We start from the raw sequence: 21780 nt of genomic DNA, 5'->3' as shown, positions 1-21780 counted from the left end.
TGGCAACACTGTAAAGGCCAAAAGCGCCGCACGCCCAGCTCCAGAAGTGAGGTCCAAGGGGCTCTGGCAGGGCGCTGGGGAGTGGCCCTGTTGGTCAGTGCCCAGCCCGCTCCGGGGCAGAGCAAGGCCAGCGGGAGCCACGGCCCAGCCCCGGGCTCTGCAGCCGGAGGGTCAGAGCGCCCAGAGGAGGATTCTTGCGGGGCTCTGGCTGGAGCCCGCGTGCGAACGGCTAAAGAGGCGGGCGGGGATTGGCAGCACGAGTCCGGCCGGGCCTTCCCAGCGCAGGGGGGCGGGCGCAGATCCGGGGGGGGGGGGGGGGCTGAGACGCTTCCCCCGACCCCAGCCCTAAGCTCCGCCCCGGGAGCTCCTCGCCGGGCCGCGGCCCCGCCCCTGCAGCCCCCTCCCTCAGGCAGGTGCCCCCTGCCCCCTCGCCGCGCCTGCGCGCTGAGGCGGCTCCGAGCTCGGCGGCTTTGTTGTTGTTTCAGCCGCCGTCGGAAGCCGGGACCCGCCGCGCAGCCCAGCGGCCCCCAGCGAGCGCGCGCGCGAGCAGCCAGGCCCGGCCTGCAGGTGAGAGGCCGCCGGGCGTCTCTGGGGCGGCGGGGGCCGAGGGGCCCGTGGTGCGGGGCGGCCTGGGCAGCGGGCGAGGGGCCTGGTGAGCCGGCGCCACTGAGTGTTGGCGGGGGAGGGGTGTGTGTGCGCTCAGGTGGGGCGTGCGGCCCAGGGGTGGGTGGGGGGAGGGGTGTGCGCGTGCTCTGGTGGGATGTGCGGCCCAGGGTGGGTGGGGGGAGGGGTGTGTGTGTGCTCAGGTGGGGCGTGCGGCCCAGGGGTGGGTGGGGGGAGGGGTGTGCGCGTGCTCTGGTGGGATGTGCGGCCCAGGGTGGGTGGGGGGAGGGGTGTGTGTGTGCTCAGGTGGGATGTGCGGCCCAGGGGTGGGTGGGGGGAGGGGTGTGTGTGTGCTCAGGTGGGATGTGCGGCCCAGGGGTGGGTGGGGGGAGGGAGGGGTGTGTGTGTGTGCTCAGGTGGGATGTGCGGCCCAGGGGCGGTGTGTGTGGGGGGGGAGGGGTGTGTGTGTGTGCTCAGGTGGGATGTGCGGCCCAGGGGCGGTGTGTGTGGGGGGGGAGGGGTGTGTGTGTGTGCTCAGGTGGGATGTGCGGCCCAGGGGCGGTGTGTGTGTGTGGGGGAGGGGTGTGTGTGTGCTCAGGTGGGATGTGCGGCCCAGGGGCGGTGTGTGTGGGGGGGGAGGGGTGTGTGTGTGCTCAGGTGGGATGGGCGGCGTTGTCATGTTGTGGCTTTGAGTTGTGTGTGTATGTGTGGGGGGATTGCTAATAGTTGGTTATTTAGGTCTCTGGTGAAATAAAAGTTTCTGCTTTCTGTTGTGGTGTCTGTGTTGTGGCTGCGGGGGCGGTGGCGGTGGCGGCATTCATCTGTAAACTCACTGTAGGCCCTGGCTGCGCTGAGGGCTGGCTCTCTGCTGTGTTCACACAGGATGTAAGTTTCAAGGTCCCAACATATGTTTCTTGAAACCTTTTTTTCCCCCCTGTGTACTTTGTGTATAGCTGAAGGCTCGATTTGACAAAGATTGTGAAAGCTTGTGTATTCCATGTTATTAGCCTTGTCTATCCAGGCTGGAAAAACTTCTGAATACCACCCCATGTCTCTCTTATCTCTTCTACCTTATGTACTCAAGAACAGTTTGTAATACTAATGACTAATTCTCAACTGATATAGCAGACAACAGCAACGAATAGGCTTTTAAAACTGGGTGCACTATTATCATTTTGTTTGCTTTTTTTAAGAGTGGAATTTTAATTTTCCATATAGTAGGAGTGAAATAAATCCATTTTTAATGTGTCTTTTTTAAAAGAAAGTTTCATCCCTGTAGGCTACGTCAATACATACAATGCTGCACTAGCATTGCTGGTGTAAAATAAAAAATATACCTCCATGAACAGCATAAGCAATGTTGGTAGGAAACACTCTCCTACCTATATAGTGCTGTATGGACGAACACTTATGTTGATAACTTATGTCACTCAGCAAGATAGTTTACTTATGCTCTTGAGTGACATAAGCTATGCTGGTATAGGCTGTAGTGTAATATTCAGAAGTATTGTGTCCAAGGAGCTGGCTGCAGGTTTAGCAGCCAGCAATTCCTGAGTTGTAATTTTGGCTCCAACACTGGTTTATTGTATGTGTTTAAGCTCAAGCAACTCTCCTAATTGCTTTTTCTTTCTGTATTCTCATCTACAAAATATTACCTTTTTAAAACCCCATTGTAGAGGGGTATCAGAGTTGAAACTTTATAGATTTGAGATGTAAAATATTACAGATAAAATGGTAGCTTTCACTTAAGTTGGTGGCTGGATGAGCTAGTTGCAACTGTAGCATAACAGTAGCAGAGATAACAGAGAGGTAGTCCTGGTAGTCTGTATCCACAAAAACAATTAGGAGTCCTGGGTATATCTATATTGGAGAGTATGCCTTCCAGCACAGATAGAGACTAGGGATGGTAATGGTTAACTGGTACCTAGGGAGCAATTTCACTAGGTTGGAAGCAACTGGGCTGGAGAAGTTCATCCTCGCAGTGGTAGAAGGGGTGGGGGAGTGAGGTGATGGTCTGGTCCCTTTTAATCAGTTAACTGTTTAAACTTAAGCTTAACCAGTTAACTAATTAAACAGGATTTTACATTCCTAGTAGAGACTAGGGATGTTAAAATGCAGTTAATTGACTTTGTCAATGGGCACTTCTGCATTCCTCCTTTGAAATGTACAAGAGCCCAGCTGGGGCTCTTGTACATTTCAAAGGAGGAATGCAGAACTCCGTTACAGCTGGGGGCCAGTGGGAAGTCCTGCTGACTCCAGGCTGCACAAGGGTGCCTGCTTTGAAATGTACAGGAGTCTTCAGTGAGGGCTCTTGTGCATTTCAAAAGCATGGAGCCCGGAGTCAGTTGGGAACTCCCTAGCTGACCCTGGTTCCGTGCGGCATTTCAGCAGAACCCAGGGTTAGCTGGAGAGACCCCAGCTGATCCTGTGTTTTGGGGAAATGCCGTGGGGAGCCTGGGATCATCTGGGCAGTCCCCAGCTGACCCCGGGCTCCACAGCAGCTGCCCCTTTAAAACGCCGCCTTGGGGTTTCAAAGCGGCAGTGCTGCAACTTTGAAGTACCCCTTACCACCCCTTTGCTGCCTCTGTCTCATAGAAGCAGCAAGGGGTAGGGCAGGGAAATTGACTAGTCGACAGACTATCCGATAAGCATGTGGGGGTCTGAGCTCAGGTGACTGGCCCCATTCACTGTCCATGTGGTAATGGTCACTATGCTATTTTTAGCGCAGAACCTCATACTGTTCTAGTGAGAGCCTGTTTATCTGCTCTGAGATGGGGCATGTTTCCAGCTGCAGTGTGAAGAACTTGGGGAGCCAAAGAGTTTGGCAGAATCATAAAACTCTCTCAATCAGGGCTGAGCCAGATCCGGCTCACCAAGCCACTGGTTCCGGCCCTTGGACCATCCTGCTGGGACCTTCAGACATGCAGCTGCCACATTTTAAAGTGCAGCCCCTGTGTGTGTCTGCTTTGAAGGGAGAGGGAGGGTTTGCGGAATCTCCCAGCCCACTCCTCAGCTCCTATTGACTGGAAGCAGCAGCTGGTCAATAGGAACTGAGAGATTGACCTGGGAGATGGCAAGCCTTTTTCTCCCCCCTCTCCCCTTCCTGGAACTGGGAGCCAAATGGAGGGAGTGGCCTGCAGTTTTAAGCAATCTGGGGCTGCAGCAGGTGGGAAGCCCAGCCTGATTGGGGTTGCTGCAGGGGTGCTGGCCAGGAGATGCTTAGTTAAGAGCCTCCCAGCCAGAGCCTGCTTCTGGTACCTCAGTCCCTCCAGCATCCCAAGTCCCTCCCCTAGCTCACCATCCAAACCCTCTGCATCCCCCTGCTCCAGCTCACAACTCCTTTCCAGACCCTGCATCTCATTGCCCTGATCTAGGTCATCACCCCTTTCTTCACCCAAACTCCCTCTCAGACCTCACACTGTCTCCTTCACCTCAGTCCCTTACCCCGTGAATCCTTCTGCACCCAATCTTCATCCTAGACTAGAAATGTTAAATATTGGTTAACTGAGTAGTTGATTAACCTCATGAATTCTTATCTGTTACTCAACTATTCTGTAGTCCCTGAGGGTGGGGCCGGGAGTGCCCTGCCACTTCATGCTGCTGCCTCTATGTCACTGCTGGGTGGGAGTTGTTCTGTGAGGGGAGCCAGTTTAAAACCAGCTTCCCTCATGGACTAGCTGCCTGTATGAGCTCCCAGTCCCAGTGCAAGCTGGAATTGAGCCAGGCTGCCTACCTGCCTAGTGCCTAATACACTTTAAATTAGGCCTGGGCAAAATACGGCCTGTCAAGCTACTGGATACAGCCCGCGGAGGCAGTGGGGAGCCCCAGGCAGGCTCCCCAGCTTGCTCCGCGCGCTGTGCAGAAACGCTCTGTTTTTGTTTTAAAACTAGAGGAGAGGAGGGAAGATTTAGGAGCCGCCCTGCCCCTAGCACGTTATCATTGGCCGGTTTCTGGTAGAAACTAGCCAATGTGAGCTGCTTGTTAGAATAACAGGCAGCTAAGAAGAATCACATCCCTTCTTCTGGGCTAAGTTATTTATGAAGCGCGTGGCCTGGCAAGCAGGCAGGCTGGCTGGGAAACATTTTAATCTGTGTAGGCAGGCTAGTTTGGCAGCTGACAAGTAAGTTTCTTGGCCACAGCCTGCTTTCCCGCCCCAACTCTCTGTCCCCCCCCACTCGACATACCCAAAACCTCTGTCCTCCTCTTAAACCCATACCTCCTTCCAGATCTGGCACCTCAATCTCCTGCCCCAGATCACAATCCCCTTTTACCATAGGTCACAACCCAAACCCCTGCACTTCAGTCCCCTGCCCTAGGTCATGATCGCCTGCATCATCCCGACTCCCTTCCAGACTCCAGTCTCCCTCCTGTACCCCAGCCCCTTACTCAATGCTCCCTTCTGCACCCAGCCTCCATTACAGACCCTGCATCTCCATTAATATCATGGAAGAGTGTGGCTTTCAACCACTTTCCAAAATCTTGGAGTGCCCTGCCCCCATCAGAAATTATTTCCCACCCCTGCTTTAAATGCAGAGCTGCAGTGGGGGTAGGTCCCAGACTCCTCTCAAGCCAGGAGTGAGCCAGACTGCTGGCCAGTTTGCTAAAAAATTTACTAGTTGGTGTAAGGGGAGAGCATTAGTCTATAGCATTAACCTATAAGCTTTTGCTTATCAGTTAATCGACTATACTATTACATCCCTATCCTAGACCCCACATCTCTTCCACAGAAAAACGCAGCCCTTGGTCACTTTCCAAAATCTTGGAGTGTGCCCCCCTCCCATCGAAAATTATTGCCCACCCTTGCCCTAAATGGACAAATGACTACAGGGGGCAAAAGGCGTCATTTGTAGTCAGTGAACAGTTTATTAAATTAGCCACTTTTTCAGTTTTTGCTAACAAATTCCAATCCTAAATGTGTTCGTTACTTATATGGTTTGTGTGACCCTGTTTCAGCCTTGAAATTGTTCATAAACTACTTGCTGAAGCTTGAGCTGTGGATGCTTATTATTTACGGTATGCTCTGTGTTTTCAGTCATCTGAGCTGTCTGTTATTTCAGATCCGTTATTGGATCATGCCCAAATCCACAAAGCACATTCAAAATGGCAGTAAGAATATCCATCTGAGTAGGTGTCCTTATCATGAATTTTCTTGTGACTAAAACTTGATTTGTACGAATACTTGCTTAAACCAGGAAAATTGGCCATGAATATTCACACGCATTCATAATTTTTAGTTCCAGCAAATGTCTGTGTTCTCCCAACTGTAATGATGATGTAGTAATGCTTCTGGAAGTCTGGGACTGCCAGTAAGATATCAATGAACTTCTGACCTTTTTCTATCCTTTCCCTAATACGTTTTATCAGTCCTTGGAATAAATAATATATATTTTCAAAACATGAGAAGTCCATACAGCAGGAATGCATGCAAGTTCTTAAAATAGTACTTTACTTTCCCTGTATGGACCATCTTATTATGCAACTGCAGGAATGGATTTCCTTTATATTTTAGATTTTTTTGGTGCCATATCAGAAATTAATAGTATGATCCTGCAGTCCCTATTACGGCAAAATTTGCTTTGAGTTCAATGGAAGAATTGTGTATGGGCTGGAGTAATGTGCTCAGGATCAGACTGTGCATTAGTATGAGAATTGTTCAGACCCTGTGAAAGACTGTAATCTAAGTTAGTGGCGCACAGCCCTTGCATTGCGACCCCCAATGGGGTTGCGGATGTCTTCCTGGAGGGCTGCCAATGGCTGGGCCCAGCCGCCGGCCGGCCAGATCTAAGTGTTGCACCATGCTGCTCAAATTATCTTGGGGGTCATGAAATGAGTATATATGGTCGTGGTTGAAAAGAGGTTGCGCACCGCTGATCTAAATCATGGTAGTTGGTGTGCTATTCTGCAGTAAAAATTAATAGTGGTAGGTTATATGATCTGTATAAGGGCAACTAAAGTGATTAGGGGTTTAAAACGGGTCTCTCATGAAGAGAGGCTAAAGCGACTGGGACTTTTCAGTTTAGAAAAGAGGAGACTGACGGGGGATATGATAGAGGTCTATAAAACCATGAGTGGTGTGGAGAGGGTGAATAAAGAAAAGTTATTTATTCGTTCCCATAATAGAAGAACTAGAGGACACCAAATGAAATTAATGGGTAGTAGGTTTAAAACTAATAAAAGAAAGTTCTTCTTCACACAGCGCATAGTCAACCTGTGGAACTCCTTGTCAGAGGAGGCTGTGAAGGCTAGGACTATAACAGAGTTTAAAGAGAAGCTAGATAATTTCATGGAGGTTAAGTCCATAAAATGCTATTAACCAGGGGATAGAAATGGTGTCCCTGGCCTCTGTTTGTCAGAGGCTGGAGATGGATGGCACGAGACAAATTGCTTGATTATTAAAATACAGGACTATGTAGCACTTTAAAGACTAACAAGATGGTTTATTAGATGATGAGCTTTCGTGGGCCAGACCCACTTCCTCAAATCAAATAGTGGAAGAAAATAGTCACAACCATATATATCAAAGGATACAATTTTAAAAAATGGTCACATATCGTATCCTTTGGTATATATGGTTGTGACTATTTTCTTCCACTATTTGATCTGAGGAAGTGGGTCTGGCCCACGAAAGCTCTTCATCTAATAAACCATCTTGTTAGTCTTTAAAGTGCTACATAGTCTGGTGTAGCTGAAGCAAAATACAGGACTAACACGGCTATATTTCTATTACTATTCTGCTTGATTATTGTCTTCGGTTCACCCTCTCTGGGGCACCTGGTGTTGACCACTGTCGGCAGACAGGCTACTGGGCTAGATGGACCTTTGGTCTGACCCAGTATGGCCATTCTTATGTTCTGTCTGCTAGAAAGGTACAGACGCTTGCAAAATATTTTACCTTGGGGTTATTTTTCCACAGTAGTAACACTCCCACTGATTATACTGGAGCATAGCCATAAACCCACTGTAGAGAATTATTCCCGTTAGAGGTTGGTACAGAAATGGTGGCCATGAGCAAGTGCTGGGGCTAATGTACTGTCCATGCCTGTTTTGCCCTCTTATTTTCTCATCAGATGTCTTCCTGGACTGTGCTTGGTAGGGATGTTAAGTGGCATTTAATCAGCTAATATTAGTTGATAAGCGGGGGACTGGTCCCGAGAGCTAACCCTACTGTGGCATTGCCTTTTAAATATATTAAGAGCCGTTAGGCTCTTAATACATTTAAAAGACTAAAGTGCAGTTGGGGGAGGACCAGGTGCAAGCTGGACAGCTGATTCCTGGTTTGCACCTGGTCCCCAATACATCTCTGCCTCCCCTGTGGAGATGGTGCTGGCGGTAGGGGCGGCTGGCTTTTAATTTGGCTCCCCCCAGCACTGGCTCCTATCCCCCCCCCCCCCCAGCTGCCTCTCTCTGATAGAGGCATCGAGCAGAGGGAAAAGTGGCTAGTCAAGTGGCTTATTAGCTAGTTCAGTGTTTCTCAATTTTATTTGGCCGAGGAACCATTTTCAGGTTTTCAGAATTTCAAGGAACCCCTAGGTTTGTCAAGCAAAAAAAAAAAGGGGGGGGGAGGGGGGGATCCCCACCAATGCATGAAAATCACATTCCTTCCCCAAGACCCCCCCACCCCCCTTCCTTCCTTGAGGCCTCATTAGCTCTGTTCCCCTCCTCTCCATCACTTGCTATCCCCAGCCCTTATACACTCTCACTAGGTTGAGACAGGAGGTGTGGGGTGGGAATGATGGATATGGGTATGGGAAGGGGTGAGAAGTACAAGCTCTGGGAGGGAATCTGGATGCAGGAGAAGGGGATGTTGGCTTCGGGAGGGGGCTCAGGTGGAAGGTTGGGGTGCTGAGCAAGCCATGGGCTTGTGGATGTGAGGGTGCAGGAGTTTGGGCTGGATATGTGAGGGACTTAGGGCAAGAAGGTTGTGAGTGTTGGGCTCAGGACACAGATTTGTGATGTGTGGATGGTGCAGGAGTGTTGCAGCAGAAGACTGAGGATGTGGGGAGTTTGGGGATGTAAGAGGCTCAGGACGGGGTTCCAGTGTATGATAGGCTCAGATTTGGGGTCAGGTAGTGCAGGAGTGTTATGATGCTGCAGTCAGATTGGGGTTTGGCCCCAATTGGGGGCTTGTTGGCCAGGCTTCATTTTTAAATAAAATAAAATATTATTTTTAAATTAAATAAAATATTATGTCAAACTCAAAAGGTTTTATCATTGTCTTTATTTATGAGAGGGGTGAGGAACCTGTTTTGAGTCAAGAGTCACTGACCCACAGAAAAGTCAGTTGGGGCCACACAAGTGAGATGCAAAAAAATCCAACAACCCTCCAAAAATCCCCAAGCCTCACTGATGTGGTCCCAAATGTGCTGGTCGGTGCAGGGGACAGAGTGAAACTGGGTTCTGGGGCTGGGGAGAGGGTGCTGCTAGGTGGAAGGATGCTGGCTCAGGTGGCAGGGTGCTGGGGCAGGCAGGTGGCAGGGTGCTGGGGTCAAGGACATGGTCCTGCTGGGCACTAGGATGACTGGCAGGGTCCTGGGGCCAGGGACAGGGAGGGGACTTGAGTAGGAGGAGTTGGACCTCCCTGATCTGGCACCCTCTGGACCTGCCCTGGTCCCAGATGAGGGATTTTTGGACGAGGAGAGGTCATTTCAGTGCTCCTGGTTTCCCCCCGCCCCCACACACTAGGCTTCTTTGCACCTCTAACCCCTGCAACCCATCTGAGCTGCCCACCCCTGCTGGTTCCCTGCACCTCCCCCAAAACCATCCCCCACAATCCAAGGGAGTGCAGCACCAGTTCCTTGCAGCCCCTCACAGCCCAGCTGAGCTGCCTGTCTGTTCCGTATGTCCTCCCCCATCCACCTCAGCCCAGCTGAGCCCTGCACTGGTTCCCTGCATGCTTCCCTCACAGCACAGCTGAGCCCCGTTTCCCTTGAATCTAGCCCTGGTTCCTCCTCCTGCAGCCAAACTGAGTTCTGAGCTCCATACACACACACCCCCACCCCACAGCCCAGCCCAGCTCAGCTCCCCGGACCTCCCCACTCTGCAACCCAGCTGAGCTCAATTTCCCTGCACCTTCCCCCAAACCATGCAGACATGCTGAGAAAGCGCTGATTCCCTGCCCCTGCCTCCCTCCTGCCCTCCCCTTGGCTGTGTCTACACTGGCACGATCTTGCGCCAAAGCGGCTGCTCTTGCGCAAAAACTTGCTTCCTGTCTACACTGGCCACGTGTTCTTGTGCAAGTACACTGACATTCTCATGTATGAAATCATGGATTCTTGAGCAAGAACTATGATGCTCCGGCTTAGGAATAAGCCCTTTTGTGCAACTGTTCTTGCGCAAGAGGCCAGTATGAACAGGCAACATGAATTTCTTGTGCAAGAAAGCCCTATGGCTAAAATGGCCATCGACGCTTTCTTGGGCAAGAGAGCATCCACACTGCCATAGATGCTCTTGTGTAAAAGCACAGCTCGCAAGTACTGAGTTCATGTGGCTTGTTTGATGTGCCACTGTGGCACCCGAGTTATTAATAAATATTTTTAAACCTTTATCTTTTCTCTCTGCTGCCATGTCTCCTCCCCTCGTTCCATCAGCTTCCCTGGTGCCTGCTGCCCCCCAACTCCTCACCCTCCTCTGCTGTCCTGACTCCTGCCCTTCTCACTGCCCTCAGCCCTCTTGCTACCTGCCCCCCTCCACCAGCCCTTCTCTCCTCTCTGTGCCCACCCCTCCAGTAGCCCCACTCTGATCATGTGAGCTACCCCTCCTCATCCCCTCTTCTAACACCTCCCTGTACAAACCTGTCCTGCGTCTCTCCTCTGGTGCTGGTCCCTCCCCTACAGGTGTCTGCCCTTCTGCTTCACCCCAGAATCCCCTGGCACCTGCACCTTCCCTTACCCCTGCACCCTCCTGGTGCCTCCCCCTTCCCTCACTGCCCCTACCTCCTTTGCCCTCTTTTTCCCTGATGTCCACACCCTCACCATCCTCTGCCCCCGTTCCTCTCATGCCCCTCTGTGCCCTCACACATGACTTGCTCCATTCCAGCCTTCCTCATTCCCACCCCTTCTTTCAAGCCTTCTCCCAGCACCTCCCCTCCCCCCTCTTGTCCCCAATATCCTTACCCTCTCCCCTCCCAGCATCACCTTGTCCCACTCCCACTGACACCTCCCCTCTTGCCTTTTTCCTCGTTGTCTGCACTTGGCCCCCTGGTAGAGTCTCTCTTCCACCCTGTCCCTTTGGTGCCTTCCCCTCTCTTCCCCCTCTGCACAAGCCCCTTCCTCTCCCAGCCCTTCCTCTTCCTTCTGCCTTTCACTTTGCATGGCTGTAGTCTGTGCTCTGTCCCTGGACTCAGAACTCGCAACTCAGCCCCACAGTGCAACACAGAGCCCAGCAGTTTTAAAATCCTGAGCCGTGACGCTACGTCATGCCCAGGCGTCTCCCTGCCCACCGGTTGGAGCACGCCACGCAGGGCAGCAGCAGCCAGCAAGGGGGAGCTCAGTGAAGGTTGTGCACTGCAGGGACGGTCCAGGGACGGGGGTGGGGGAGAGACTCTCTGGGGCCGGGGTGGGAGGACGCACTGGGGGCCGGGGCCTGCTCCAGCTCCAAATATTGGAGGAGCATGGGCACCACGAGCCCATACAACTCGCTGCCCATGCCTCTGCTGGCTAGCCGGCTCTCTCTCTGAGGGGACGGGGGAGTGCTGGCTCCTCGTGGAACCCCTAGTTTTGCTTTGCAGAACCCCAGGGTTCCCCAGAGCACCAATTGGGAAACACTGAGCTAGTTGATGCTTACATTCCTAGTGTTTGGTGGTGTGAGGTGGAGGGATGGGTAAATCTATAATATAGATCAGGGGTCAGCAACTTTTCAAACCAAAGAGCCAAACTACATCAAAATTTACAACAATTGGTCAGCAGAGAGCCATATAAGAATGCCCATTTGCATGACTGGAAATATATGACTTAATATTATTTTCAGGTCTTTTCAAACAATACAATCTACTCGCCTCTGGCAAGTAGATTTCAGCTGCGCGCCCCGTTCATTCGCGATGCGTGCATGCACAATGTGGCCCTTGCGCATGTACAGTACGGGGCTGGTGAGCGGTTTTTGCCGCCGTTCGTCAAGCCCTGATTATTGGTAATTGACATGATTAATAATAGCATAAATGAAACCTTGTACTCAGGGTTTGTTTAATGCGACTTCTGCTGCAGCATCTTTTTGCACATAACTGGTCAAATCCAGCTTCATGCACACTTTCAGGCTGTCCTCTGTCATTCTTATGGCAGGGATATGGAGATGCAGGAATTTGGGTATGTGGAGTAGGAGGGGCTCAGGGTTGGGGCGTGGGAGGTGCAGGAGTGTTATGATGCAGCTTTCAGATTTGGGACTTGTTGGCCAGGCTTTATTTTTAAATAAAGTAAAATATTATGTCCAACACAAATGGTTTCAACATTGTCTTTATTTATGGCGGGGGTGGGGAACCTTTTTTGGGTCAGGGACCACTGTCCCACAAAAAGTCAGTCAGGGACCACACAAGTGAGAAGCAAAAAAAAAAAAACTCTCCAAAAACTTCCAACCCTCTCTGATGTGGCCCTCAACTGATACACCTGGCACTCCAGCCCCACAGGGGAAGGAGGGAGAGAGTAAGGGCAGGGAGGATTGAGGTTCAAGGCCTCAGGCCAGGTTAACTTTTCTGGGGTTCCAGGTTTAGTGGGTTCTAGTTTGCGGAACCGAGCTGACATTGAGGGATGGGTGTGCAGAATCTGGGTGGGAGGTAGGGTGCAGGAGCAGATTGAGAGTAGGATGTCTGGCTGCGGGAAGGAGGTAGGAACAAGCTGGGGGGGTAGGAACCTGGCTGGGGGGAGAGGGTAGGAGCAGGGTGCATGGCTGGCCAGGGGATAGTGGGCAGGAGCAGGGTGTGGGAATTTCCATCAACTAGTCTATAGGCACTTCTGCATGCAGCCTGGAGCCAGAGTCCCCAGCAGGGCCTCCCTTGTATTTCAAAGCAGAAGTGCAGCATGGAGCCCAGGGTCAGTGGGACACTTAGAGTCCCCTGCTGACCCTGGGCTCCATGCTGCGCTGCAGGTTTGAAATGCCACGTGAAGCCCGGGATCAGCGGGGGACTCTTCAGCTAATCCCGGGCTCCCTACTGCATTTCGGAGGAACCCGGGATCAGATCCCAGGCTAGAGTCCCCAGCTGACCTTGGGCTTCACCCAGCGCTGCCACCTTGAAACGCCGAGACGGTGTTGAAAGGGGCAGTGCTGCACAGATAGAGGCAGCAAGGCGGGGAGAGGGGGATCGACTAGTCAACTGACTATCCGATAAGCATTTGCTTATCGGATAGTTGACTAGCTCTTAACATCCTTAGTGTGGGTGGGTGTCTGGCCAGGGGGAAGGGGGCAGGAGCAGACTGGGGGAGTAAAGGAGGTAGGATCTCGGTGACACTTACTTGCTTTTTGCACCCGTGCTGCTCCCAGGCTCCCTTTCCCTGGTATGACTTCCTGCTGCTCCATTGTAGGGATGTTAAATATTGGTTAACTGAATAGTCAATTAACCTCAAATTCTTATTGGTTACTCGACTAGTCTGAAATCCCCAGGGGTAGGGCTGCACTCACAAGGAGTCCTCTGCCACTCCCCGCTGCTGCCTTTGTATTGGAGGCAGCAGCATGGGGTGCCTGGCGGGAGCTGGCCCTTGAGGAGATCCAGTTTAAAAACCAGGTCCCCTCATGGACTGGCTGCCTGTTGCCCCGCACTACTGCCTCTGATACAGAGGCAGCGCAGAGTGGCAGTAGGCCTTGTTCAGGGGGAGGAGGGCAGTCTGAGCTCCTGGACCCAGTGCAAGCCAGAACTGAGTTGGGCTGCCTGCCTGACTTCTAATACACTTTAAATGCCGAGCTGCAGCAGGGTAAGTTCTAGATCAGGTTCAAGCCGGAAGTAAGCCAGGCTGCTGGCCAGCCTGCTAAAAAATGTACTGGCCAGAGGTGGGGGATGGAATGCGTGCAGTCTGTAGCATTAACCGATAAGTTTACTCTATTTCCTTCATTGTTCTTTTCGCTAAAAATTATCAACACTGAAATAATATTATTACTGCATTGTTATAATTGAATTTTAGAGTTGATGTCCAGTTAGCATAATAGAATCTAGGGGAATTCGTGCTCCTCAGACTTTGTTATAGGCTGTTCGCAGACTCAGGCAGACGACCACACCAGTTATGCTCAGTTCATATTAGGAAGCTTTTGCTTTTAGCTCTCCTAATTACAAATATTATTAAAAAAAAAACAGATTCTGGACAATCTGAATGTTGTGTGCAGGCTGGATGGAATCTGCAAATCATGTATTTGACTTCTCTTCAGAGTAAACTGTTAATTGTCAGCTGTTCAATTTCAGATTGCATCTTGTTTTGTTTCTTCTGATATCATTTTATTATGAATTCTAAATTAATTGGGCTATTTTCATTATGAGTACTGCAAAATTAATAGCTCTTCCTATGTTTTGTATAAGATAGTAAACCATTTTGAGTGTTTTTCCTAAAACCTACTTTTTACTCTCTCTACCATCAGACATGGGGAAATCCTTTTCTCACCTGCCTTTACATACGTGTAAGGAAGATGGCTATGATGGAGGTACAGCATCTGAAAACATGAGGAATGGATTAGTTCACTCTGAATCCCATAGTGAAGATGGAAGAAGTGGGGATGTGTCACAGTTCCCCTATGTGGAATTTACAGGAAGAGACAGTGTCACTTGTCCCACTTGCCAAGGAACAGGGAGAATTCCACGTGGTAGGTGTTATAATTTACGAGGAAATATGTTTAATTTTAAGCGAATGCCCTGCATCCAGTAACTACAACTCCGTAACTGAAATTTGTTTTTATTTGTGCACTGCCGAGAAGATAGTCAGATTATGCTAAATCAACATTTTATAAATTACCTTTTCAGTATATGTATGAGAAAATCAGTGGAAGATTTAATCTTGATTTGCTTGTGCATATGTGCTCATAATTCTCTTTGTATCTAGATATTTTATTCCTTAACTATATATTGAAACGAGTAGGAAGAGTTGTACAGATGGACGTTTTATGATACCTCTCACTGGAATATATACAGTGGTAATCAGAACCTGCACTCTTGAGGATATTATGTTAATAATGTTCTCTCTAATTTTTATTTTTAAAACATGTAAGTCAACTTAGAATTTAGCTGTCCATCAAGTGTAGGGTCTTCTGGATGTTTTTGCTGTTATGCTTTCAGTATGCATTTCTGTTTAACAGAAATGGTCATACCAGTTTTGTGAGGTAACAGTTCTTACAATTGATGTACAATATGTACAACCATCATACATATTGGTTGAAAACATTTTAAAATTTGAACTTCGCAGTTTTATATAATTTTTAGTTAAAAGTTAAAGCGCTTTAACTGGACAGTAACATGTAGCTCTCATTTTATAGATGGAGAAATTTAGGCAAAGCTAGGTCTTTTAATTGGCCTTTTAACTATGGCAAGGAATGAGAGTACAGAGAATCTGTTGTGTTTTTTTTTGCTTTGACAAATCTATACCTTAAATTACTCCACCTCTTAAAATGAACTATAATATGGAAAATGACCTTTATAGAAACTAATTACAGTAGCACATATAGTGTTTTCCTTTTAGCTGTCCTTTGTATCTTGTGTTAAAAGCTTTACTTCTATTTGTCTTTCTTTTAAAAGTAGCATTTTTATGCCTTTAAGAAGGTCTTTGCTCCTTTATAGATAGTAATGTCAATCATTGCAAAACCACATTGTATTCTGCTTGTTAAAATCATAATTGAGAAATTCAGATCTCAGTAGGTAGTTATGCTTTTATGTATTGTGTATACCCCGATAAGGGTTTTTTCTTGAAATCCATGGATTTTGCATGCATTCAATATCAAATATTAATTGTTGCTTGGGAAAATCATTTAAAATAGGTTAGCTATATTTCTGGACATGAAACGTTTTTCTCCTGTGACTTCATTGTTGGATGCTCCTTGTTACTTCTGTTTTTCTTAAAAGATGATGCACTTGTCTTTGCATGTTTGCGCTCCTGACAGTATTCATGCAAAGATTCTCAAATATATTTGTGAACAGTAGGATGAAATAGTTCATCATATGGTGATATTATCCTTTCTAGCTGACATTCCTTGGAGGATTTCTTGCTAGCTAGCAGATGATATGAGAATTTGGGTGAAGTCTAATACCCAGTGTTGTTGAAGTTCAGCATTTTGGTTTTAAAAAATGCACCTTCAAGTATCATGGTGTACACAGCTTTGAAAATACTTGGCTTTGGGTAATATAACGCGTTTAAAAAGTTATCACAAAAATTAATTTAAAGCTGTGTCTTTTACTGTGGTGTATTTGACAGATGTCATTTTGGAAAGGTTCATCTTCCATCCTTAAATGGATTATGGTTAGCCTGGTCAAATGACTAGTAGATACCCATGTCAAAGCAAAGTCCATCTCTTCAGTAGTAGACTTTTTTTGGTCAAAATTAGAATTCTTACTGTGTGTTCAGTAACAGGAAGTACAATCCTTGAGAAGACAATACATTTGTAGTTCTACATGCTGCACTTAGGATTTACCCTGACTTTCTGAAATGTACGAAATCTATGACTTCCTTGTCTTCATGAGCATACTGCCATGTGTTAGCTAATTTTTTTTCCTGTAAAAGAGACAGTCTTAGGTATACTACCTCATTTATATTTCAGCAAAAGATAATCTTCCTCAAATTACTCTTGCATCTTTAATTTGACTATTTTTCATTTTCCCTCCTAAAAAGGTTATTTGTGGGAGAATTTTGCACCACTGTTCATGTGCAGAATTCATGTGTCCTGCAGAACTTGTTTTCTGTACATTGTGCCCAAGAAATGCTGCAGTTCTACTTTTGTCTGCTAGAGGCCATAGTGGTGCCAGAATAGCCATCAACAGGGCTCGACAAATAATGCAATCTACTCGCCCATGGCGAGTAGATTGCAACCCGGAAGAGCCGGGTTCAGGCGATCTGCGTATACGCAGATCGCCGTACAGCGCGGCTGGCGAGCAGGGCTTGCCGCAGTTTGGCGAGCCCTGGCCATCAATATGAATACAGCTAGCTGTTCTGGTGTCACAATAGCCTCTGGGCAAAAGGCAGAATTGCACAACTTCTGGGATAGAATGTATTTTTGGGGTGGGGTTGTGGAATTCCTCCAGGAGTAGAAGTTCATTACAACATTCAGCCTGCCGAGCCAGACAAAGTGGAGCACACAGGGCTGCTCCTGGCTCAGTGGAGCGGAGGGCGTGTTGTCATAGACTGGTGTTCAGAATGGCTAATGCAGGAGACAGACTGGGATATGTGCTTAGAGCTAGTGGGGTGATGGCGTTAAGCCAGGAACTTAATGAGAGTGGGGGTGCAAAGTCACATGGGCATGGGAGGATGCTATGGAAACCCATGGGGATGGAGGTAGGGATGTTAAAGACTAGTCGACTATCCAATAAGCATTTGCTTATCAGTCTTTCGACTAGTTGATTTCTCCCACTTCTCCCCCCCTTGTTGTCTCTATGAGATAGAGACAGCAAAGCAGGGGGGAAGGGGTACTTCAGAGTGGCAGCGCCGCACAGCTATGGGACAGAAGCCACCCTATGCCACCCTTGGGACATAAGACAGATAAGGGGGGCCCAGATTGTTGGGAGGCTCCTCCAGTGGCCCAGTGGATAAGGTACCTGCCTCTGAAGCCAGAGGTCGAGGGCCCTGGCCCCTTCCCCTCCCCCCCAGGGACAGCCCACCCAGGTTCCTGAGGGACAGAGCTGGCACCCTTGGAACAAAGGAAGGATATGGGGGGCCCAGAATGTAGGGAGTTTGGGGGGCTCCTCAACTACTCAATAGGCACTTCTGCATTCCTCCTTTAAAATGTACAAGAGCCCTGCTGGGGACATGTGTGCATTTCAAAGCAGGCACATGCATGCAGCTCGGAGTCAGCGGGTCTTCCTGCTGGCCCCGGGCTGTACGCAGAGTTCCGCATTTCTGCTTGGGAATGTACAAGAGCGCCAGCGGGGGCTCTTAGGCACTTCTGCATTCCTCCTTTGAAATGTACATTGAGTAGTTGACAGAAATGCCGTTGACTAGTCAATTAACCACATTTTAACATCCTTAGATGGAGAGTGTGGGGATGGGGCAGATTTGTCTAACTAAATGGGAGAGACTTGGTCAGCCAGGGTCTGCATGGGGAGGCTCTCCAACTCCCTAACAATCTTCCCCTCCCCCCTCCCCCCCCCAAAAGCCTCCCTACCCCATTCAATACTTTTTCCACACCTTAACAACCATCCATCTTCATTCCAAGTTCCTTCCCTCTCCTGACCCTCCTTCCCCACCACCACCAAAGCTATTGCTTTGCTTTTGATGGGTGCAAGAAATACAGTTTGTATTGTAATTTATTTAAAGGACTCACAGTTCTGTTTTAATATGCCCAGTAAATCTATTAATCAAAAAAATACCATAATCAATTTTTGGTCTGTATTGATACAGGCATTCTTGCTGACAGATATAGAAATAAATTACCAAAATAATTGAATCTGGCATGATTACATTGTATGACATCTGACAAAATATACAGAATTTTGCAGAATTCTAAAATATGAACAGAATTTTTATTTTTGGCACAGAATGCCTCTAGGAATAAAATGTTATTTTGGTATAGAAAGGCTGCAAAATTCTACTCCAGAGAGCTGTATTTCAGTACTGGCTAAGCATTCTTATTCAAATACTGTTTGTAAAGCATTTCAGAATCTTCTGGGAGGAAAGGAACTAAAACCACTAGATTTTTTTTTTAAATACCAATAAATTTAAGACACTGATATTAGTTGCAAATTAAATTATCAGTGTTGTTCCTTTAGGTTTAGGTAAGCAATTACATCATCTTAAAACTTAGCGTCCAGAACAGAGGTTTAGTACAATTAGGCGTTGCATCTGTCCCAGTCCTTCTGTTTTTGTAGTTTTATGGCCATATATTTTTCTCTCCTGTTGTCTTGTGAAAGACCCATACTAAGGGCTGGCAAGTATTTCATACAAACAAATTAAATAGAAATCATTTTAATCTTCCTGTAATAGTAATGTTAGGTGTTAGGATAGTAGGTATCTCTTAAGTTGAGGGTGTTTAATATGTAAAAATTAGAATTAATATTTAGTAAATCAAAATAGAAAATTGTGAAACATACCATTATTCAATTTTACATTAGGTAATTTATTAAATACGTTATTTGGTATGCTTGTCTCATACTAAACATTAAAAATGTGAGCTAACTAATGCAACTCTGAAATTCACTCCATTAGCCAGTTCTAATGAAACTATTTTATCTTAAAATATCCTGTGCACTGAAAATGAGATTTCAGTTTAGTAAAAATATTTTGAATAAATGAGACTATATTGTCCTATTGGAAATAGAAGCACAATGAACTTGGATTCATGCTTTTTGTTAAACTGCAACAATCATATAGAATTTGTTTCTTCTGGACAAATCCAGCTGTTCAACCCAGCACACAGTAGCACTATAATACTTTGTGGCTAACTTTGAAGACTATTTTTAAACAATCACATGATTATTTTGAGTAGCTTTTTCTTTTTCTCTCAAACTAGAAAATATAATTCCAGAATTTTTCCCAAACATTTTAACCATGTTTCTAGCTTTTCATGTTTTACAAACATAAAGGCTACGTCTACACTGGCCCCTTCTCCGGAAGAGACATGCTAATTTCGAACTTTGGAATAGGGAAATCCGCGGGGGATTTAAATAGCCCCCGCGGGATTTAAATAAACATGGCTGCCGCTTTTTTTCCGGCTTTTCCCCAAGCCGGAAAAAAGCGGCGGCCATGTTTATTTAAATCCCGCGGGGGATATTTAAATCCCCCCCAGATTTCCCTATTCCAAAGTTCAAAAAAGCATGCCTCTTCCGGAGAAGGGGCCAGTGTAGACATAGCCAAAGACTTTCTGTGCCCTAAAGAAGCTTTGTGTGGCTTTATTTTTGTTGTTTCTCCAGTCATGAGTCTACAATTGAAAACTGTGCAGCCGGAGAAGAGGCTGTGGGGGTTCAATAGAAATGTCGAGAGATCTCTTGTTGTGGACAAGAAACTGATGTGTTTCAACCTATTTTAACTTCCTTAATACCTTATTGCAAAACCTATGTTTGAGCTGACTGGTGCTATTAATATCTAGATGTGTGTGCTTAGGCTCCACACTTAAACTCAACTATCATCACATGCTGTTTTGCTATATCTGCCTTATCTCTTCTTCTGCTTTTTGCACAGCTTCAACATTAAGTAATCTGCATACCTTCAACTTCTCTTCTGTGCAAGTCCTGCTTATATTTTTAAGTTTGTCATTTGTTTAATTTATTGGGACTTGCATTTTTTCCCTCAAAAATACCACATGGACAAATTAATAACTTGTAAGTCTTGTGCCTGCAGTAGGAATCCTAGGAAAATGTCCATATTTATTATACTCTTTATCCTCCTGTGGGTTTGTGTACAGGATGTGGGAGAGAAGAGTGAAAGACCCAGTGAGGAACTTGGATCTCAGAATCTAGGTTTCAGCATTAGTATGTCTAGACTGTTATTTTTAGTCCAGTAACATGAGTCAGGTGATCTGGGTCTGAGACTCACTGCTGCAAGTCTCTTTGTAGACCTCACAGGATTCTTGAGCCCAGGCTCCTGCCAAGTCACAAACATCTACACCACAATTAAACAGTACCTTAGCCAGATCCCTGCAACCTTGAGTCAACACAAAGCAGCCATGAGTGTCTAATTGCTGTGTCAACATAAAGTAATATATCTCTGGGTTCAGACCCATAATAATTAGGGGTGTCAGCATATAGTCAACTACATGATTAACCAGTAAGAGTGGGCTTATCGGTTATTCCTGTCAACTACACACACTCCCCACCTTGCTGCTTCTGTGTCAAAGGCAGCAAGCATGGGGGAGCTGGGAGCTGGCTCCCTATGAACACCAGATCCCATGGATCTGCCTACCCCGACCCCGCACTAGTGCCTGAGAGAGACAGAGAGAGACAGAGAGAGACAGAGAGAGACAGAGAGAGACAGAGAGACAGAGACAGAGAGACAGAGACAGAGAGACAGAGACAGAGAGACAGAGACAGAGACAGAGACAGAGAGACAGACGCAACAGTGAGGTGAGCAGGCAGGAGCCAGTATACATGGGAAGCTGGCTTTTAAGCCAACTCCCCACACATATTGGCTCCAGCAGAACCGCCTGTCCCTCCATGCTGCTGTGTTTCTATCAGAGGCAGCAGCATGGTGGTAGAGGGGGGAGGCAGGAGCCAATATGCATGGTGGGAGCTGGTGCTTGGGGAAAGCTGGCTTAAAAGCTGACTCCCCAGGAGCACTGTCTCCAACGCCCCCACCCCTGTACTACTGTTTTTATCAGAGGCAGCAGCACTGGAGGGTGGGGGGCAGCCTTTGTTCGCCATGGGATGCTGACGCAGCCTCTGTCTGTGGAGAGCTTGGGCCCCCGGCAGACGGGTTGTTGCCTCTATATCAGTAGCTGCTGCCTCTATTTTTAAACCAGCTCCCCTCATGGGCCAGCTCCTGCCTGCCACCCCATGCTGCAGCCTCTGATTCAGAGACAGCAGCGTAGGGTGGCAGGGGGCTCCCCAGGAGTGGGGCCAGGCATGCACTGGCTACCAGCCTCTCCCCTGGGTACGATCGAATAGCTGTGTAACTGTTAAAACTTGATGTGGTTACATAATTATTCAATTACCTGATATCTAATGTCTCTAATAATGATGCTCCCATGTATCCTAATCACACACGGAGTCAAAAATGATCTTCCTCTCACCATTTTTTCTGTCTGATGTATTAGTTACATGTTGGAGTTTTTTGTGCCTAAATGTTGATATAAGGACATCAGGTGTGCAATAGTTCTCTGAACTTTCATAGCTGCTGCTCAGCTCACTACTGCAGGAATAATTTGTTGATACAGGCTGCACCTCTCTAGTCCAGCACTTCAGAATCTGACCAGTGCCAAGCCAAAGAATTCAATGAACCATAGAATCATAGAACACTAGAATTGGAAGGGACCTCCAGAGATCATCAAGTCCAGTCCCCTGCTCTCAGAGCAGGACCCAGAACTGTCTAGACCATCCCTGATAGAAGTCTGTCTAACCTGTTCTTAAATATCTCCAGAGAT

At 47.7% G+C, this 21780-nt stretch overlaps 1 protein-coding gene across 2 annotated transcripts in view; it reads left to right on the top strand.

Moving 5' to 3' along the window:
* The first annotated feature begins 336 nt into the window (after positions 1–336).
* The window catches only part of TMEM106B (transmembrane protein 106B), a 39308-nt gene continuing 17864 nt past the window's right edge, over positions 337–21780 (top strand). Inside the window, exons 1-2 of one of the 2 annotated variants that reach the window (XM_075922306.1) lie at positions 337–567; positions 14152–14373. In XM_075922306.1, coding sequence (XP_075778421.1) covers positions 14154–14373 — 220 coding nt within the window. In that variant the 5' untranslated portion in view covers positions 337–567; positions 14152–14153. Of the gene's footprint in view, positions 568–14151; positions 14374–21780 lie in introns of those variants that run through there. The other variant, XM_006114522.4, reaches the window with a different exon arrangement.

Source organism: Pelodiscus sinensis, chromosome 2, assembly GCF_049634645.1.
Source record: "Pelodiscus sinensis isolate JC-2024 chromosome 2, ASM4963464v1, whole genome shotgun sequence".
NCBI lineage: Eukaryota > Metazoa > Chordata > Testudines > Trionychidae > Pelodiscus > Pelodiscus sinensis.
The sequence above is the reverse complement of the archived record's forward strand: the minus strand, read 5'-3'. Positions and strand labels throughout refer to the sequence as shown.